The following is a 21,531-nucleotide window of genomic DNA, read 5'->3' as shown; positions in this document are numbered from 1 at the left end:
GAAAATGGCCTAAGTATCTGGGAGGACCGACCCCCGAAGAGTTAGCCAGAGCCGGATTTTTCTACTTGGGCGAAGGAGATAAAGTCAAGTGCTTCAGTTGCGGTGTGTCACTTCACCACTGGGAACCGCAAGATTCGGCCTACGTAGAACATGCTCAATGGTCACCGAATTGTCATTCCTTACCCTTAGTGGGACCGAGACATTGAAGTAACTTACCATAATCTGTTCATGGATACTTTACACGAGAACATTCGTGCTTTGCCTGTGGAGTTGAGAGAACGCATTTACCGAGAGCTGGTCAAAATACAAGTGAAACGTAAAGAACAATTGCATCCGTTACGTCACCGGTGTGTGAACCACTGGTACCTGAATGCTATACAAGGACTGATTCAGTTGAAAGTGTTCCATTGGACAGACATTGATCAACGATCCCCTAGTTTTAAAAAGGATTGGTTTGCTATGGATGATTCTATCTACTACATTGTAAACTTACTGCATCGAATTCCAGAGGAAGAGTTAACGAATTACCAACATCTTGTATACAATGTCAACTTAGTGAAAGAGGAAACTTCTGAACGAATTGTAATGTGTAAATTAGTAACTAAACGATTTAAATTCGACACTGAAGTAAAACCATGTCTGTGCAAACGGTACATTTCTTGTGTCAGACAAAAGAGGATTTAGTATGACCTATTCATGGATACTTTGCTAGAGAACATTCGTGATTTGCCTGTGGAGTTGAGAGAACGCATTTACCGAGAACTGATCAAAATACAAGTGAAACGCAAACGCAAAGTTATTCAACCGTTTTTAAATTATGCTCTGTTCCAAAGTATAAGAAGACTGATTATGAGTGGATATTACATCAGGCACAAAGGTAAACGAGGCTATTGGCCACCACCCAATGATTCCAAAAACAGTGTATATACTTATGGATACTTTACAAGAGAACATTTTGGGCTTGCCTGTGGAGTTGAGAGAAAGGATTTACCGAGAGCTGGTGAAAATACAAGTCAAACGTAAAGAACAATTGCATCCGTTACGTCACCAGATCTTTAACCACTGGTACCTGAATGGTATAAGAGGACTGATTCGTCAGAAATTGTTTCAGTGGTCAGACCTTGTTGAACACTTTCAGTTTGTGAATGAACTAAACGTTCGTAATTTTGGTTACTTCGAGATTCACCTACTGCAACGTATTGAGGAAGACGAGTTAAAGGATTACCAACATATGTTACGTGGAATCTGCTTAGCGGAAGACGAAACATCTAGACAAACTCTGACGTTTCGGTTACAGTATGCAACATTTAAATTCCCTACTGGAGAACGAAGATGTCTAGTTAGAAATTACCTTTATTGCTTCCGAAACAAAGAGACTATAAAATCAGGCTGCCATGCCACGGATTATGTCACATGTTATTGAACAGATTCCGTGGAAGGAACTCAATGACCATATTCAAACCGTGGATCATTACCATCGATTATTACAAGAACTGTATCCATTCAATTTGGATCGACAAGTGGTGTGTGTCTTAGTGACTTGTTTTCTGGGATTTCGTTTACCAGCCGATTCTTTGTGGACTCTTTACGATCAGTACTTATCACACACCCCATGGCCTTAAATGGTCACGAAAAACTCCTTTTGCTCAAAGCCTTGCGGTTTCATCTGGATACTTCTCGACCTCTACGGGAAAAAAAGATTCGTCAACTTTTAGCTACCCAAGACGTGTATGACGATGTGTGTGTAGCTTGTGACTTACACCCCCATTGGACAGATGTCCGTGCCTGGAAAGAATGGGATTTTGAGGCTTGGACCCAAGAAGTGGCCCAGTATGCACGAGAGTTGTTCAAGGAAAAAAGTTACTTTTCAACCAGTATTAGTGACGGTGCCAGAAGAACCCGTCACCCAGGACAGGACTGTCGTGGACAGGCCTGAAAGACCCTTTCGGGAGGACACTTGTGTGACCTTACCCCCTATAGAACTGGTCAGAACATTACCCAAAACATGTTGTACAGACACTTGTGTTTATTCCACGTTAATGGTTATCATGTGCCTTTTATCCTTGTAATTAAGCCTTTGGCTTTTATGTATTTTTGTCTTTCGTATTCATGTTTAAAACATTCAATAAACGTGTTCTGAAAAAAAAGTATATAAACTCTTGTCTTGTTTGTTTTCATGTCACAAGTGACATTCCTAACACTATGGCTACCTCTGCTGTCTCTACTCCCTCTTCCTCCACTGTCAAAGTCATCGACGAACACTTAGATCGTACCAGTTGGGAGGCTTTGTATCTTCGCCATCCCTTTAACATGCTCATTGCTGGACCTAGCGGTTCAGGCAAAACCGAATTCGTCAAACGTTTGATCGAACATAAACATCATTTGATCGATCGGCCACCTCAGCGGATCGTTTGGTGTTACAAAGAGTGGCAATCGGCGTACAGCCTCTTGCGAGAAAGTCAAGGCGATTCCATCGTGTTTGTGGAATGCATTCCTAAAGAAGACGACGGCATCGTCTCTGACTCCCGTCAAACCCATTTGGTCATTTTTGACGACATGTTAGGAGAAGACGAAGAAGAAATTAAACTGTGGTTCACGCGCAAAGGGCATCACCGTAATGCCAGTGTCGTTTACATCACCCAAAATTTGTTTCAACAAAGTAAAGCCTATCGCACCATCAGTCTCAATGCGCATTACGTGGTCTTGTTTAAAAGCCCTCGAGATAAATCGCAAGTGCAAGTCTTAGCCAAACAGTTAGGAACGCCTTGGCTGACTCAGGTGTTCGACGATGCCACTCAAACTCCACACGCTTATTTACTCGTCGATTTGAAACCTACGACCCCCGAGGATTTGCGATTTCGTACCCACTTGTTTCACCACTGGTGCCAAGACGGAGGGTCTGTCCTGTACACGTCTCCGTCCTCGACTTAATTTCACTCCACAAAAAAAATCTATAAAAACCTCAGACCCTTTTCGTCTGTCTCACACAATGTCAACATGACGTCCCTTCAGTCGCATCTTCCCGTCAAATTGATTCGTGCCTTGTATGGCATCAGTCGAGAAAAAAATCCACAAATACGAGCTCGTGTCTTAGAAGCTAGTCTCAAAGAAGTCTTACGATGGTTAACGGTGACGGCACGTCAATTACTCCAAGGAATCATTCAGATTCCTCATCAAACGAAACGCTTTTTCGATCGAAACAAAGTCGCTTTGATCAAACTGGCCGATCCCCGCATCGACACTCAAACCAAAAAACAAATCATTTTGAAACCTGGAGGGAGCGGTACTCTAGGAGGGGTCATCATTCGCTCTCTGTTAAGATGGGATCCTAATGCCCCCAAACTTCTCCCCAAGAAAAATGTCAAACGAAGCTCCAAGAAGAAGAAAAAGACCAGGTCCCCAAGGAGAACTTCTCCAGTGGCGGGACCCTCCTCTTACCAGACACCACCACCCCGGAAAAAGAAAAGAAGCCCCCAGAAAAAGAAACAGAGAAAAAGTCCCCAGAAAAAGAAAAGTCCTCAGAAGAAAACTAGTCGCAAGAGAGGCACTTCTTCGGCCAGGACGCAACCTTACACTCGCAAACCACGACCTGCCACGACGGTGACTGCGTCTCCGGCAGCCTCACGTTCATCCACTTCTCCGTTGATGACACCAATAACTGAAGAGTACTTGGAGACGTTGATCACACCAAGAACTTCTCCGTTGATGACCCCAAGAAGAACTTCCCCAGTGGCAGGCCCCTCCAATTTAGTGGCAGTGGCTGCTGCTCACAAAGTACCTTCTCCCAAAATCAAAGTCCAAGAAAGATCGGACATGTTACAAAGTTTACTGGATTTGTCCAAGCAAGAACTGGCTCGATTTAGTCCGTTGCGTACCCCTGCACGACGTGTCATGCCTGTCCTAAAGTTGATACGACGTAAAGACAATCAGTGGCGACGCGTTCCAGTATAAAAAAGGCCTGTGACCAAGTCGGGGGTATCAGTGTTTTTGGTGCTCCTGAAGACTCAAAGATGTCACCCTCCAGAAAACATCCCTCTTCTAAACAGCCCCAAGGAAAGAAAAGGAAAGGACTGCCTCCTCGTTTAGTCAAACATGGGGACATGTTTTCTGTCCTGTCCAAAGCTTCTCCACCTCTACGAAAAAAACTCATTCAATCAGCCTCCAAAGAGGTCATCGATACCGTGTGCGAATGCTGTTTGAACGTCTTGAAAGGCACGATTCCTTTGTCCAAACATCAGGAACAATGCTTAGGCAAACATCGTCACGTTCTTCGCCAAATGGTTCAAAAGAAAATTCCCATTCTTCAAAAGATGAAGATGTTGGTCCAACGTGGAGGCATTTTACCCCTCTTGTTAGGTCCCTTACTGAAAGGAGTCTTGGGAACCATGTTGGGAGGACTGGTGGGAACAAGATAAAAAGGCCCTCGGAAGTCCCAAGATCTCAGAATCGACCCCTGACAACCCCATGGAAGGACGAAAACTAGCTTTAGTGCCTTACAAACGATGGATGGAATACCATCGTTGGCAAGAACAACGCACCCCGCATTTACCTCCCAATCCCAATTTGAGCGAGATGTCCCAGTTACAACACGAATTGCAATCCTTGATGGATCGCCAAGATTTGTCCGAAACAGAAAAATCGCAAAAATACGGTCAACTCTTGCAAGACTGCAACTCTTTCACCAGAAGGCTTTAGACGAAACAGCTCTACCCACTCTGAAAGATTTTAAGACCTTGATGAAAAGTCCAGCACCATCATCACTACCACCACCACCACCACCACCACCACTACTGCCATCCCCAGGGGTCACCAGAGATGCTACCCCACGAAGACCTGAGGAAGAAGAGGTGCGAGAAGTGTTTCAAACACCGTCAGCAGCTCCCATTTCGGGTAAGATTGCAGCATCCTTGTTGACCCCGTCCCCCACACCCCAACGAGAAGAAATGAAAGCTTGGGTTAAAAAGATGATGTCCACTCCTCCTTCGACAGAAGTGAAAAAGAAAGAAGGGAAACCAGAAGTGAAAAAAGAAAAGAAGACCAAAGCCATTCCAGTGCAACCTCCACCACCACTACCTTCGACTTCTACTCCCGTAGCCCATCGGACACGTAAATCCATTTCTAAACCACCCTTTCGACCCACCCAAAGTAGCATCACGGAAGAGTGGGTGACTTATTAACACACAAACACAAAAATGGAAAAAGTCTTAGCCAGCATTTACTACGATCCCTCCCATCCTGCAGGTTACGCAGGAGTTCAAAAATTGTATCGTGCTGCCAAAACTCGATTGAAAAGTCTCCGTTTACCTCAAGTGCAACGATGGTTACAAGAACAGGCTACCTACACTTTACACATACCCATTCGACGCAAGTTTGCCAGAAGTCGCACCCGAGTGGAAGGCATCGATCATCAATGGCAAGCCGATTTAGCCGATGTCTCTCATTTGGCCAGCTACAATCGTGGCTACAAATATTTGTTTTGTGTCATCGACGTCTTTTCCAAATTTGCCTGGGTCGTGCCCTTGACTTCCAAATCGATCAGCGAGTTAGTGCAAGCCCTGCAACGAGTGTTGAAACAAAGTGGTCGTCACCCTCTTCGATGGCAAACGGACAAAGGTACCGAATTTCTGAACCAAGCTTTCCAAAAAGAATTAAAGAAACGTGACATTCATTTTTTTTACCACCGAGAATCCCGAAACCAAAGCCAGCATCGTGGAACGTTTTCAACGCACTTTGAAAGAACGCATGTGGAAATATTTTACGCATCACCACATTCTGAAGTACATCGACATCTTACCGCACCTGGTGCAAGCGTACAACCAATCTTACCATCGAAGCATCGGACGTGCCCCGCAAGAAGTGACTCCCGACAACGAAGTGTTGGTGTTTGAGCGCCTGTTTGGTACGTCCCCGACGAGGGCTGTCCCTAAGAAAAGTAGAGAGTGGACCGTAGGAGATTGGGTGCGCATTGGCAAAACCAAACGCACTTTTGACAAAGGTTACTTACCTAACTGGACGACCGAATTGTTTCGTGTCACTGGACGAGTCCATGGTCGTCATCCTGCCGTCTATAAATTGGAAGACATGAACGGAGAAGTGCTCAAAGGAACGTTTTATTTGCCCGAGTTACAACGTGTGACCAAAAAGGAAGACGACGTACGATATCGAAAGCATTCTCGAACGCAGAACCCGAAAAGTGGGCAAACGACGTGTCAAAGAAGTCAAAGTACGTTGGAAAGGATATCCACCCAGTTTTGATTCTTGGATCGACGCTTCGCAAGTCATCGACTATAAAAAGAAGTGACCATCATGCCCTTTCACACAGACGCACCTACGTCGACCACTCCTTCACCTAGTTCTTCTGTGCAAGATTTACAAAAACAACCCTTGTGGGTGTGGTGTGGAGAACGTGTGCCTAAAACGCAAATCGTCTTTTTCTGCCAAATCTTCGTGGTGTATTGTGTCATCGGGCAGCCATTGCCAATTTGAGTTTGCAACAAGGAGACAAACAATTTGTGGACCATTTTATTGAGCACTTGCATCGGTTACCTGCTTCCCAATCCCTTCCTGAAATTCTCTTCCAACGGGAACCACGGAAACCTTGTGTCCAGTGCCAGTGCCAGTGCCAGTCACCACTCCAATAACAACCACAACCAGAACCCCATTTTGAGCGGAGACACGCCTCTGACGTCCAGTAACCCCTCGGACAGCCACAGAACTATGGAATTATGAGTCACCAAAACCAGTTTTACTTAACCTTTCCCAGTGACAGTTCCATGGAGGTGTTTCCCAACAACAAGTTGTGCTGTTACACGGCCAAGTTACCTCAGGCCATCCCCTTAGATCACAAAGCCCATTGGGAAGTAGCTTTAGTGGAAATCATTCACCCGACCCAAGTCCAGAATGTCCTTCCCAAACAAAATGTTTTTGATGTAGAAGTTCATGACGAGCAATTGCAACAGTACTTGGATACCCATGTCAAATATGACAAGAAAACCCCTGGCACAAAAAATCAAAAGTACACCACCTATCACTTGTGCATTCCCCCAGGCTATTATTTTAGTGGTCAACATTTGGTCAGCACCATAGCCTCCAGGTTTAATGTCGTGTTTCTGAAAGCTTTGGAAAGTGTCAAAAAAAGTGTCACCCTGGAATACCACAAAACAGCTCGTCTCTTCCTGATGAAATTTCCTGAGGGGGGTAATTTTGTCCTGAATTGTTTGTCATGTTGGGCGGGGACATGGAGCTGAGGAAGCACGTAGAACAACAAAAAGGCCAATCAGCAGTCATTTACGACAACGAGTCTTTTGGCAAGTATTTTCGTACCCCGGTAGAACTGAACCAAGGACTGAATTTGATGTTTGTGTACTCCGATGTGGTGGAGTACAACGTGGTGGGACACACCTCCGTACCGTTACTGCGTGTCATTCCTTTCAAAGTGGATTCTGCCACGAACGCTGACGAGGAAGGTGGAAACACTTACCACATTCACCGCGAATTTGTACATCCTCACTATTTGCCTGTCAGCAAGTCGTATTTGGACACGGTCAACATTGCTATAAAAGGAGATCTGGGACAAAATATTCCATTCACCAAAGCAAAAGTCACGGTGAAACTCCATTTTCGAAAACGGTTCTCTCACGACTCGTAAGTCATGTATCCAGTGTACCGAGGGGTTGCTCGACAGCGAGGACACGGTTTAGGAGATATGTTAAAATCGGCCTTTCGTTCGGTGGCTCCGGTGTTGAAACCGATGGTGACACGCGGATTGCACGTCTTGAAAGATGCGGCACTGACACAAGGCAAAGAATTTCTCCAAAATGTCATCATCGACAAACAAAATCCTAAAGAAGCCTTCATGAGGGCAGGCAAAAATGTCTTGCTGCAAACGGGCAAAGACCTTTTGGGCCGACGAGACACACCTATAAATGCCCTGCACGCTACCGAGTCAGGCATTCAGCAAGGACAAGGCAGAAAGAGACGACGAAGAAAACACCCTTTCACCAGACTTCACACGTCTAAAGCGAGAAAGGCCAAGAAAAGAAGAACCGTCCGAGACTTAGACGTTTTCGATTACTGAGACACAGCAACAAAAAAATGATGCACCGAGAATCTTGCGCTTGTTCCAAGTCGGAACTGGATCTGTTTGCCATGCCACCCACCATGATGACCATGCAAGAATCCCAATGGGTGGAATTTCACTCCGTCTCCTCTTTGACCGATTCCGCTCCCATCGAGTTTGAAATCAAAGGACAGCCCGAAGATTACATCCATCTGAAGAGCAGTTACTTGTACTTGAAAGTCAAAGTTCAAGATAAGGATGGAGGTGATATAGACACTGAGCCAGTAGCTCCCGTCAACAATTTCATGCATTCCTTGTTTAGTGGAGTGGACTTGTACTTGAATAACAAACTGGTCAGTAGCAGCATGGATACTTACCCTTATCTAGCGTACCTGGAAAATCTCTTGACGTACGGAATAGACGCCAAGAACACCCATCTCAATGCCTGCGTGCTATGGGAACCTGACGATGCGGGCGTGTTTGACAAAACCGAGATTGATACAAAGAAAGACCACAATGAGGGATTTCTAGAACGAAGAAAAAAAATTAAATGGAAGGAGTTTAGAACTGATGGGTCGTTTGCATTTGGACATGTGGTTGCAAGAAAAATATTTGCTGAACGGGGTGGATGTCCGCCTGAGACTGAATCGTAGCAGTACCGCTTTCCATTTATTGGTTGATGAAACTGCTGACAATCCCAAAACCAAAATCCAAGAAGCCAGACTCTACGTACGACGCGTGGAAGTGTTACCTAAAGTGGGAAACGACATCAGTCAGACGTTGAGCAGAACGACCGCCAAGTATCCCATACGACGTGTGGAAGTGAAAACGTTCACCATTTCTACTGGACTGCGATCCATGATCGAAGATCATCTGTTTCAAGGACAGTTACCCAAACGTTTATTCCTTGGTATGGTCGAGAATGCAGCCTTCAACGGAGCTGCCGAAAAAAAAATCCTTTCCACTTTCAACCTTCGACGTGAAGAAAATCGAAGTCAGTCGCGATGGCAAGACCTTGTGTACTCGACCTTTCGAACCTGACTTTACCAACAAAAATTACTTGAGATCGTACTTGTCCCTATACGAAGCCACCGGTCAGTTAGGAACCAACACCAGTGACGGTATTACGTACGAAGATTACGCAGGAGGCTATGCTTTGTGGGCTTTCGATTTCACTCCAGACCAAGGCAGCGACGAGGGACATTTCCACCCTATAAAATCTGGCCAGATTCGTGTGGAACTTCAGTTTAAAGAACCACTGCCAGTGACAGTGAACGTCATCCTGCATGCAGAATTCGATAATACCATATAAATCAACAGTTTGAGAGAAGTTATTCTAGATTATTAGAAGCCATGGAAGACTGTTATCCCTCTTTACCTAGTGGAGAAACTTTGGACATGAAATGTGAGGAGACTGTGGAAGAAGAAGAAGTGATCATGATGAAGTCAAGATGGCCAGAACAAGAAGCCCATTTAGTCTCCTGTTTTGCCAAACCCTTGGTGGAAAAAATGACGGAATTGATCAAGAAAAATTGCTATGGATGTCAAAACGATCATCCCAGTCAAATTCAACACGATAAATGCATGATGTTGAGTCAAGAAGAAAAATTGGACGAGTATCTGGACGAAGCTTGGAGTCTCATCTCGGACGAAGTCGTGTCTCATCAGTGGTATAAAGACTTGTGTGAACATTCTTGTCCACCATTAACCAGTCAAGAGATCCATTGTATCGAAGCTGTCTTGAATCAGAGTGAGGAGACGAAGCGAAGAAACGGTTATTTGTCAGACATTTTCAAGCAAAAAGTCAGGATCGAATTGATGACTTATTATTACCTGTGAAGAAGAAGAAAAAAAACCCACACAAAACATGGATACCTGGGAACTTTATTACCTTTTGAACCACAGTTCGTACACGTCTTCTTGGAATCCTGTCGTCTGTGCTAAAGATGAACTCCCTCATCGCAAACCTCAAGACCATCTAGCTTACGTGATCAACACGGACGACAGTCATCTCCCAGGAACCCACTGGGTAGCCGTCTACTTTCCTCAAGAAGGATGTGTGGAATATTTTGATTCGTACGGATTGCCCCCTTTGGAAGACGATATCATCGACTTTATGAGAAGAAATGCTCAGACCACCCGATTCAATAATGTGAAATTACAGGGCACAGATTCCTTGGTGTGTGGACAATATTGTATGTATTTTCTGCATCATCGTAGCCTGGGCTATTCCTTAGAACATTTAGTGACTCATTTTGATCCTCGTTCTTCTTCAAGAAACGATGTGAAAGTAGATCGATGGTTTTGTGACCAGTATGCTTATCTTTTGTCTCAAGCTAGGAAACCTTGTGTCCATCAATAGCCTAATGACTTCCAACAGTGGAAATCACAATTTCATTCACAACGTTGTCAGCCCTGTTTAAAGTAGAGTGTGAATTGAAAAAAAATGTTTGTCATTTGAAAAATGTTTGATGTTATATGGTTGGATTATTGTTAAAAATGTTAGAGTTGTCGGTTAGTGTTAAGTGATTTTTGAATAAAAAATGTTGTGTTTTGAAAAAAAAAATGCCTTTGTCTTTTGTTTGGCTATAATAATCTTGATTCATGGTCTTTGACTTCTCTCTATCTCTCTCATGACACTCATTGAACGTTGCGGCTCGAAACCGTGGAGGGATGTTTTCCTTCACGTCCGCGCTTTGACTTTAAGAACCGGGGGAGTTTCCAGTCTAACCATCCATTGTCGACTCATCCTCCTACGAAGATGTGCTCCAAACTAGCTAAACTAAACGAAGCCTACGTGAATTTGCATAGGGTCAGACACAGTCTGATACCAAAAGCTGAAGAGATAGGGAATGTGAGAATGCTAAAAGTCACTGAAGACCTGATAGAAGAGCTCTTCAGAGAAGTGAACAGGGAGAAAGAAGAATGGACAGAGAAGTACAGACTTCAGGGACAGCAGCAACAGCAACAACAACAACAGCAGCAGCATCAGCAGGAACCTGAAGCTGACAGAGGCTTTGTCGATTGTCGTATCGACACCAAAGAGTTCTTCTTCTCTTTCTGAAGAAGCAGACCTATCGTCAGAAAGTCTATCCTCAAAGGACGTCGCATTCTTAGAAACTAAAAGATTGTCATAGCAAACAAAAAAAAAAACAAAAAAAAAAAAAAAACCAGCCCTTTTCAGGGCTACCCAATACTCTAGAAAAGAAATAACAATCGATTTGCCAATGTGTGTAGGTAGAGTAGTGTGAATATAAACACTGACTCTTTTTTATAGTGTGAGTGTATGTGTTTGTAAGTGCTCACGTACGTTGGTGTGGATAGTAGATTAAGATCATGTTTTTTTGGTGTTTGATGTGTGGGGAGAGTAGATTTGGGGTTTGATTGCTTTGCGTATGTGGATAGTATAGTGAAGTGATTAATGAAAAATTTTTTTAGAATAGTAATGGGCAGTATAAAAAAGTGAGTGAGTGTTTCTTTTAGGTCCGCGCGTTGTTTGGTTATGATCTAGGTATGATCAATTTTGTTTTAGGGGATGTTTTCCTTCACGTCCGCGCTTTCACTATAAATTGAAACCCGCTGGACAGTCTAGTTACCCTTGTTGATTGATCAACAATAAAAATGAGTAGCAGACTTGAAAAACGTTTTGAACTCCAGATGCACCTGGAATATGCCAGATGCCTCCTGAACGAGCTTCCTGCGGAGGCCCTTGTGGAAGAAGCCAGGATAGAACAGGAGGAGGAAGAGAGAAAAATGAAAGAAGAGGAGGAAAGAAAGAGAGAGATCAGGTGTCACCCTATGATGAACCCTGTGTGCAAGGTGACACCTAAGGCAAGAACATCTCCCCAACCTGTAGCTGCACCACATTTACAACAGGAGCTAAGGATGCCAATTCATCCTAGAATAAGAAATAGAAGAAGAGAAAGGGAAGTCTTCACTATTCCAGAGATAGAAGATTGGAATAGTGAAGCCACTGAACCCGCCTCTGCGCTTACAGCAACAAGGGTGAATTGGCAAGGAGACTGGAGTCGAAGATGTGTGTGTAGTGCCAGACCAGGAAGGTGTCAGCATTAGATAGTTGCATCTTGAGTTAAAAAAACAGCCTTTTTCAGGGCTACCCCAGTCTCTAGAAAGATATAACAATCGATTTGCCAATGTGTGTATGTAGAGTAGTGTGAATATAAACACTGACTCTTTTTTTCTTTTGTGTGTGTGTGTGTGTGTGTGTGTGTTTGTAAGCGCTTAATTATGTTTGTGTGGATAGTAGATTTGGGTTTCATTTTAATGCTTTGCGTGTGTGAATAGTAGATTTGGGGTTAGTTTATTGCTGGTTCACTTATGTGGATAGTATATTATATGAAATGAGAAACGTAGGGGCTGTTTTCCTTCACGTCCGCGCGTTGTTAGGTCATGATCTAGGTAAGATCAATTTCGTTTGAGGGGGATGTTTTCCATCACGTCCGCGCTTTCACTATAAGAACCCACAGTATTCGTCGTTCAAACCATTCTACAGAGAAGATGGCTTCAAACCACCTCGATAAATTGCAAACATTGCAAGACGTCTTGGACAATTTGGGCATGATGGAACAAATGCTAGTGAGACTAAACGAAGATCACTATTCTTATAGTCCCCATCGAGTGAAGATGGAGATTAACAACTTACGAAAAGTAAAGGACATGAAAAGTGATGTGATGAAAGAAATAAAGGAGGAGAAGGAGGATGAAGAGGAAAGGATAAGGATAAGAGCATGGAATGAAAAAATTGAAAAGGAAGAAGAAAATTAGAAGAGGAAGAAAGAAGAGGAGGAGAAGAAGAAAGAAAAGAAAGAAAAGAAGAGAAATAGTGTAGGAGAGAAAATAAGAAGTTGGTGGAGAAATAGAAGAAATTAGAATTAGAAGAAACCCAAAGGCCCTTTTCAGGGCCACCCACATTTCTCGAAAAGAGAATGACTTTCCATTGCCTACCCTTTTTTTATTTTTTATTTTTTATTTTTTATTTTTATTTTTTTAAATTCTTTTTAAAAAAATCCCATGTTCACTTGCCTTTGTCCCTAGAATGGATATTATTTTTTTTTTCTCCCATTGTTCAATTGCCTTTGTCCCTAGAATGGATATTTTTTTCCATTGTTTTAAATGGCCCTGTCCCTAAAATGGATATTACCTTTCTCCAATGTTAAATTCCCTTGTCCCCAGAGTGGATGTCTTTTTTTTCCCATGTTAAATTTACATAGTCCCCAGAGTGGATATTGCTTCCCATGTTAAATTTACGTAGTCCCCAGAGTGGATATCATCTTTTTAACATGGAACTCCCGTAGTCCCTAGACCGTCCCACCATACTACTTACCACTTCATCAACCATTATAAACCTTGGGAAAATTAATATTGCTACTTAAACAACCATTATAGATCTGGGAAAAATTAGTAAAACAATTTCATCGGCCATCATACATTTGGGGAAAACTAATAATATTTGTCGCGTCAGCCCACTCCTCCACGCTCTTTGTTTCAATAAAATACTGCACCTTGTTTTAAAAAAAAATATTGTTCATTAAATGTAAAAGTAAAATATTTTCAAACAAAGTCCCTAAAACTGGCAATATCTTTCATTGTCTCCTAGCAATAACCATCAGTGTTCTCATGTTCCCCAAGAGAAATGTCCACTTGTTCTCCTAATCTCCACTGAAGATTTTGTTTTTCTTTCATTTTGTGCAAGGCAAACGATGATCAGTGTAGCCTGTAAGGAACGGTTATCGGATAACATTATCAAATTAGATTTTTTGTGTGTCTACCCATTGTATCTTCATGTCTCGTGCATATAATGTTTAACTGGTTGTCTGTTTTATGACATAGATGCTACACTTTAAATAATATGTCTGCGGTTTATTATTTCTAATATGTCATCAGGTTAATTTATCACATTCTGTGAATTTGATGGGTCTAAATACGCATATAAAATCATTTTGAAGTATTCTTTTTATTGTTTGCCTTCGATCGTATGAATTTTCATTGCGTAGTCTGCTGTAGTTGGTTATTTAACGTGACCAATATGACGGCCGTCTGTACACTCGAGAACCAAACGAACAATGGAAACAAAGGCGCGACTTTATAAAGGAACAGTGGTGGTGATGTACGGCAGATGATGGTCCATTTGCTTTGAAATATTTCTTTTTCTTTTTCCTTATTCTTTTAATAAGGGATAGTTTACTAGTTACCGATTGAATAATGAATATGTAATCCCGGCTAACAATTTGTAACATCGTTTTAGTTACTTATTCCTTATTCCAGATTCAATAAAGAATAGGCCACAACTTAATGCCGACGCAACAAATGCCAAAAATTAGAATACTGGTAAGGGCATTCATAGCTATTGGACTACGTAGACCTAGACACGATTCTGTGACGAAACAATTAGAAAAAAAACATGTCCGTTCGATGTCGAGATTTAAGAAGTTAAATAAATGGAAATTTGAAAAAAACAAAAACAACAAAAAAACAAAAACAAACAATTACCTGGCACTTGGTATTAGGTACGTGGAGCTTGGAAGTCGCATTTTATTCTGTGTAGTAGTACATTTATTATCTCGGAATGGTTCATTTATTATTTGTTGTACTACATTTTAGTGTGCACTTCGGTCGGCAGGATAGCGGAATCAGCGAGTATTCATGTTCTGGAAGCAGCCAGACCAGTCTGGATGGCATGCACAGTATCTCTAGTTTTCAATCAATGTCCTTTGAATACGGTCCTTCCATCGAGGAGGAGGTCATTATGGAAGACGATTACACGGATGATGAAATTCACTCTCCACCAGAGGGAGTCCGTCCAGACGGTATGTGTAAATAGTAGTCATGGGCGTTATTCTAACTAAATGTTTTACCGCTTAAATAGAATTTCGGTAAGTCTCGTTTTGAAAAATAGGGAATGGAATTGTATTCGTCTGTTGCATTTTCCTTTGTCTAAGCAAAGTCATGGTAATTAGATATGAAACGAAAGTACACATGAGAATCACATATCTTCTACGTAGGTACGGAAATGATAAGTAGGTAATATATGAATTTAAGTGACATTTGATAAACGTTAAACAGTGTGATCTTTGGGCATGGGCTATTCCACGTGCAGAAAATAAAGTAAAATTATAATATTCTGTCATGATTTAATATGTTACCTAGTAATGGACCACTCAAAATATGAGCATGTGATTACGCGACTACCTACATTACTGCAAAACACCGTTGAGTTCAATGCTACTTCCTCAACTATTGGAATTTCAGATGCGTGGTCCAGGACTAAGATTAACTATACTACTACAATACCACCATAATAACATGATTTCTCCATGAAACAGAGTTAATACAGTGCATCACTTGTACTACTCGGAAATAATAAATCAGGATGAAACGGAGGAATACTCGATACAAACGATGAATAAACTATTAATTTACCAAGCAAATTGATTGGGGGAGTTAAACTGCATTTTTTGTTTACATCTCTGCACAGTTGATTCTTTTCTAAAATGTCCTGTCTGTAACAAGATAACCGTGTGGGATTTCGGATTTACAACAGAACACTTTTGATGGTGATACAAATGTAACGTATAATGGCGAATGACTTGAATGAGTAAGAATTATGATTAATACGTGCGTATAATATCCAAATATTGGATCAATTAACATAATACGCACGAACTTAATAATAAAAATACAAACAAATGACCTTATACAGTACAAGGACAATGTGTGATGTGATGTGATGTGATCTGGATTTTTAACGTAGCTTTAACAATTTTTCAGTCATATCGCTACGATGTCTGCAATGTGGCAGTTTATAGTGATGTCTAGCAATGGGGCATCATGTCGCAGACATATAGCATGATGTCCCACCCAGTCACATTATCCTGACACCAGGCCGACCAGTCCTAATACCAACCTCTTAATGCTGAGCGTCAAGCGAGGCAGCTGTTAGTACCATTTTTGTAAGTCTTTGGTATGCCTTGGCCGGGGATCGAACCCACGACCTCCCGCATCTGAGGCGGACGCTCTAACCACTAGGCCACCGGAGCGGGACAAGGACAAGGGGTGAATGATGTACAGTGATTTCACAACGAAAGAGTGCTGTGCTTTACTAAAAAAAGTAAAAAACTGTGGTATTTTGCTCGTATTGTAAAAATATATTCATTCAAATAGTGAAACTGGTGAAAACAAATGGACAAGTGTACAAAATATCTTTACAGTCCACCAGAACACACTAGGTGTTACAAAACTTATAGATTAGTCAACGGCTAAAAGATTACATGTGTGGAGTTACACACTCCGTCACCAGCACACATGGTTACCAGTCACACTGGTCTATCAATCAGTCAGTATTCCAGGTTGGTCAATCAAGCAATCAGCGCCCACCAATCTCGGTCAGCAGTGCCCGATCACCTGCTACTCGACCAGCAACACTGTTTACTCAGCTCTACGGCTGCAATGGTTCAGTTTCACAGCTGCTACGGTCAACTTCTATGATTAGCTCTGCAGCTGGTACCACGTCGACTCCGATCACTCCGATAATCTGATAACTCTGGTCAGTTATACAGCTAAGACTCCGATCACTCTAGTCAGCTGAAAATACAGATAGCACCGTGTACTATGCATGACACGAACATATAAGATAAAACATAATGACGTTATATACGGTAAGCTACATAGATTACATTATCGGCACAATATCTACAGAACAATACACAAGTTCAGAAGTGAACCTAACCGTGCCCGACAAGAATCCTACGGTACTAAACGTTTCTTAAAAATGCAATTTTATATATATTGCTAATATAGTTCTCTTGCTAAGTCACAAACAAGAATAGAAAATATTTGCATGACATTACGTAAGCCAAAACAACATAGAAAATGTACAAAAATTAACTTGGTAGTACAATAGTTGTAACTTACACACAAGAAATGAATAACTCACATACCTCTACAGCTGAAGATGTGCAAGTCATTAAATTAGATCGCTCACTGACAAGACGTTCCGTAATGTAAAGATTGAGTCTTACGGTGAGACATTTATACACAGACGATGCCGCAATACATCGTCTGTGCGCTAGAAGTATTCGATTGTTCCCGTCGAAAGCACTTCGCCCGTGCGGCATAAGATGAACCGAACTTACTATTTCGAAATCCTTGTAGAATATACACAAATCACCCTCGAGTATCGTTGTACACCAAAAAAAAAAAAAAAAACGAAACCCTAATACGTGTATTTAATAAATAAAAGGATTTATACAATTTCGCGACACTGTTCGATTTTCTCTCGGCAGTATATATTCCAATGTGACTGTAGTGTTGCCTACTAAAGCAGTTGAGATATGAATGCCAGTATATTTACTCCTGTGAGCTCTTGGTTTCATTCCTCCACTCTTTAACGACGCCATTAGTGTATTTAATTAATTAGAACTCATCATTTTATGATGAAAAATACAGGGTATTTATTCCTGAAGGTCATCTATAGTTATTGGTCAATATAATCATCAAATTTTGGTAGATCTCGGCTCTGGAGAAATTATTACCGTATTTGATACATTTATTTTTACGATCTTTAAACTCTATATTAATTTATTTAATTCTATTTCTAATGTCTAGAAAACTTAAGTTGATTCAGTTTGAATATCAAGACCTACACCATAGCACTTCCTGTTGAAAAGTCACAGGGCTTCCTCCTCTCCTTATCTCAACTGTGTTCGCCAATCCCCACCTTTAGTTGCGTATTTTTCAGAATAACATATATTTCTTTATTCGTCAAATTATGCAAACATAACGTAGATTTTCTTAAATTTGGTGCCAGTGACCCCTCTTATCCCCCTCCTTCAACACACACACACACACACACACACACACACACACACACACACACACACACACACACCATCGCAAGGAGGTATTCCGAGTCACCGACGTGAACCAAAGTGACAGAAAATAAATATGAGTGTTCAACAGGAAAAAAAGGTAGGTTTGGCAGATTCAAATTATCCCGAATGTATCCTATTACGTCTGATACGATTCAAGAATGTACTGAACCAAACTATCTTAGTTCGGTATGCCAGTGAGAAAAATTACCCCCTGCTACTTTTCCCACGTCACTGAAATACTGACAATGTGTTCTGTCGAGATACCTATCTAAGATATTTTGTTTAGTATATTCTCGATTCGTATCAGATGTTCTTTCGTTGTAGTTCTTTTTGAGCAGACAATACATGGTTAACTTTATGGTTCATATAATCTGAAGGAAAATGGCGGAAGGTTTATATTACTAATGGTATTGCACGCTGGGCCGGCGCCAGACCCGGCCAGACTATCTGGCGCCCTAGGCAAGGTTATATTATGGCCCCTGCCGGTAAATATCAGTTTCAAAATTTATAAACAATGATTTTTCTTTAAAAATGCGCCCCCTAAAATCAGCGCCCTTGGCGGCTGCCTAGTTTGCCTATATGGTAGCGCTGACCCTGATTGCACGATATGACAGTCAAGGCCAGACGAAAGGTGGAGGAAATGGATCAGCTGCGCCTAGTGAAATGTCTCTTTTTATAAATCTGTCATCTTTCGTTTTTATTATGTATTTTCAGGAAAGCAGGATTTTAAAATAAAATTCCCTATTGCCTACAATTGCTTTAATTTGACATCAATGATGGTGGTACCTATGCATAAAAATAAGATGGTATTTAAAGTACAATGAAGTTTGTACCTATGCATAAAAATAAGATGGTATTTAAAGTACAATGATGGTGGTACCTATGCATAAAAATAAGATGGTATTTAAAGTACAATGAAGTTTGTACCTATGCATAAAAATAAGATGGTATTTAAAGTACAATGATGGTGGTACCTATGCATAAAAATAAGATGGTATTTAAAGTACAATGATGGTGGTACCTATGCATAAAAATAAGATGGTATTTAAAGTACAATGATGGTGGTACCTATGCATAAAAATAAGATGGTATTTAAAGTACAATGATGGTGGTACCTATGCATAAAAATAAGATGGTATTTAAAGTACAATGATGGTGGGACCTATGCATAAAAATAAGATGGTATTTAAAGTACAATGATGGTGGTACCTATGCATAAAAATAAGATGGTATTTAAAGTACAGTTGGATATTCTTGATGGAGAATATATGTTAGGTTGGAAATTGGTTGTGTTGAAACACATAATCAGCAAATCACGGATTTAAAATGGAATCTAGCTACGCTGTCATGACATGTAGTCTGACGTGAACATGATATATTTATAACTAAAGTGCGGACATGGAGTTCTACGAATCGAACCCAAAATGTCTGAAGGCGTATATTATACCTTTGGACTATGCAGTCATTAATGCCCTATGTAATACAGTATGTAAATTATGAAATTAAAAGCAGTTTTATTTTATCAGACACATATTATTTAGAAATTATGGCAACTGTTCACAATTAAACTAATGCCGGGAGGTGCTGATTTGCAGACGATTTGGTGTATGACAATACAGACAATCCAGTTTTCCTTATCAGATATTTTTATCCGACTTGTAATAATGACAAATATACTTCGATAATAGTAGTATGTACTGTGGTGTACAATACTGTTGAACTAAACTGATTCTCTTGGAAAGTTTTGGTGAAAAAGATCCAATCGCAGAAAGTGATTGATATACATGTACATGAACACAGAGGAGTTGGCGCATGGAACCAGTTAGCGCTACAACATATCCGCCACTTATTCAAGACTCTATGCAGTACAATTTCTACTCATTGTTAGGCATACTAACTGTAACATCAAAATAACGTACCATTTAAACTGTAGCTGTGATAAAAGCATCACTGTTGCTACGTACTGTATTATGTTTTGAGAATATGCAGATGATCCGGTATAAAAATATTTGATGACGACGAAAATTCGGTTTTATATGCATTTCTTGCATGTATTTGAACAAATCGTTTCCGTCTAGGAGCCGTAAATTGCCGGTAAAAGACACTGGTATATATATATATATATATATATATATATATATATATATATATATATATATATATATATATATATATATATATATATATATATATATATATATATATAAAACATTGAATATCTCATCAATGGCTGTTTATCAGTAATGCCAACATTAAAATCTAACCATTTTCTTCGAAATTACCTCAGCACGCAAGAGTTAAACAACAGAAAATTTTCAGAGATTTCAACAGAACTAATACCGAAAACTTCTTGAAAATTTCTAGTTGTTTTCTTACCGCGAAGATAGTTTAATTTGTTGAAATACTTTGCAGTCAGCTGCATTTTAAACATTTTCCGCATTATACACCTAACGCGCAGCCAGCGATGGTGTCATCGCACGCGATAAGTATGAAAACTGCACCGTATTAAAAAAACAAAACAAAAGCATGTCTATATAAACTACATAAAACACCTTTTAAAATAAAGAAATAAAGTTAGGACATTTTCTACGGCCATTACAGCACGGAAAATGCAAAGGAAATTTCGGCATTCTGGATGAAAGGTTCGCCTTGTACTTTACAACGTTTACTGAACATGGTTACATATGGTCTGGATAATTGTGATAGCGTACATCAATGACGTCATCATATACAAAGACACCTTGAAAGATCACTTGCAAGCCATTGGGATATTTTTTTTCTCGACACAACGATGCAAATTTTACAATTAATTTAAGTAAAGTGAGATTTGCCGTGCTTATGTTACGTTTCAAGGACATATTATGGAACATGAACTAGTTAAACATATAGAAGATAAAATCAAGGCTATCTATGAATTACCTGTACCTATCAGTATAAATAAGCTGATGTGACTTTTAGATAAAGCTATGTATTATCGGAAATTTTGCTCCACGTTTTCCACAAGTGCTGAACCCCTGACCAATATGTTCAAGCATCAAGTATCATTGGTCTGAACGATATCAGGAGGTTTTTGATAACATAAAGGCCATACTTAAGAGTGCACCCGTATTTTCAGCTACAAAGTTTAGTCAGTCATTTAAAAAATCAGCTGATGCAAGTGGTGTTGAGGGTAGTGGTGTATTGATTCAAGAAGACAAAATGGTGTAGATCATCCAGTGTGCTTTTGTTCTAAAAAAATAAAAAAGTACTAGGAAAATTTGTCCACAAAGGAGAAGGAATGTTTGGCTTTCACATTCGCTTTCAACACTTTGAAGTGTAGTTTAGTTCAGTTTCTTCTCCGATGATTATGTTCAGTGCTTACAACCATGTTACTTTCATTGGCAAGATAAGAAACAAAAATTAGAAATTATTAAGGTCCAGTTTGATGTTGCAGGAATACAATATTGACGTCAGACACATCAAGGAAAAGATAATCAAATTGCAGATGCAAGTACACGTGTATAAAGGATTATATTGCTTCCTGTATGTTACGGGTCATTCATAAGACTTCATCTTAAACAATTTCGAATCACGTGTATCTTT

At 40.5% G+C, this 21,531-nt stretch overlaps 1 protein-coding gene across 3 annotated transcripts in view; it reads left to right on the top strand.

Annotated features, from left to right (window-relative positions):
- The window catches only part of LOC149786127 (uncharacterized), a 66,994-nt gene that overhangs the window by 36,762 nt on the left and 8,701 nt on the right, over positions 1-21,531 (top strand). For 2 of the 3 annotated variants that reach the window (XM_089976462.1, XM_089976461.1), the window contains exon 11: positions 14,681-14,886. In XM_089976462.1, the coding sequence (XP_089832588.1) occupies positions 14,681-14,886 (206 nt within the window). Of the gene's footprint in view, positions 1-14,680; positions 14,887-21,531 lie in introns of those variants that run through there. The other variant, XR_016424883.1, reaches the window with a different exon arrangement.

This window comes from Sinohyriopsis cumingii, chromosome 12 (genome assembly GCF_028554795.1).
Source record: "Sinohyriopsis cumingii isolate HCF-2022 chromosome 12, ASM2855479v2, whole genome shotgun sequence".
Classification (NCBI taxonomy): Eukaryota; Metazoa; Mollusca; class Bivalvia; order Unionida; family Unionidae; genus Sinohyriopsis; species Sinohyriopsis cumingii.
This window is presented reverse-complemented; position numbering and strand designations above follow the sequence as displayed.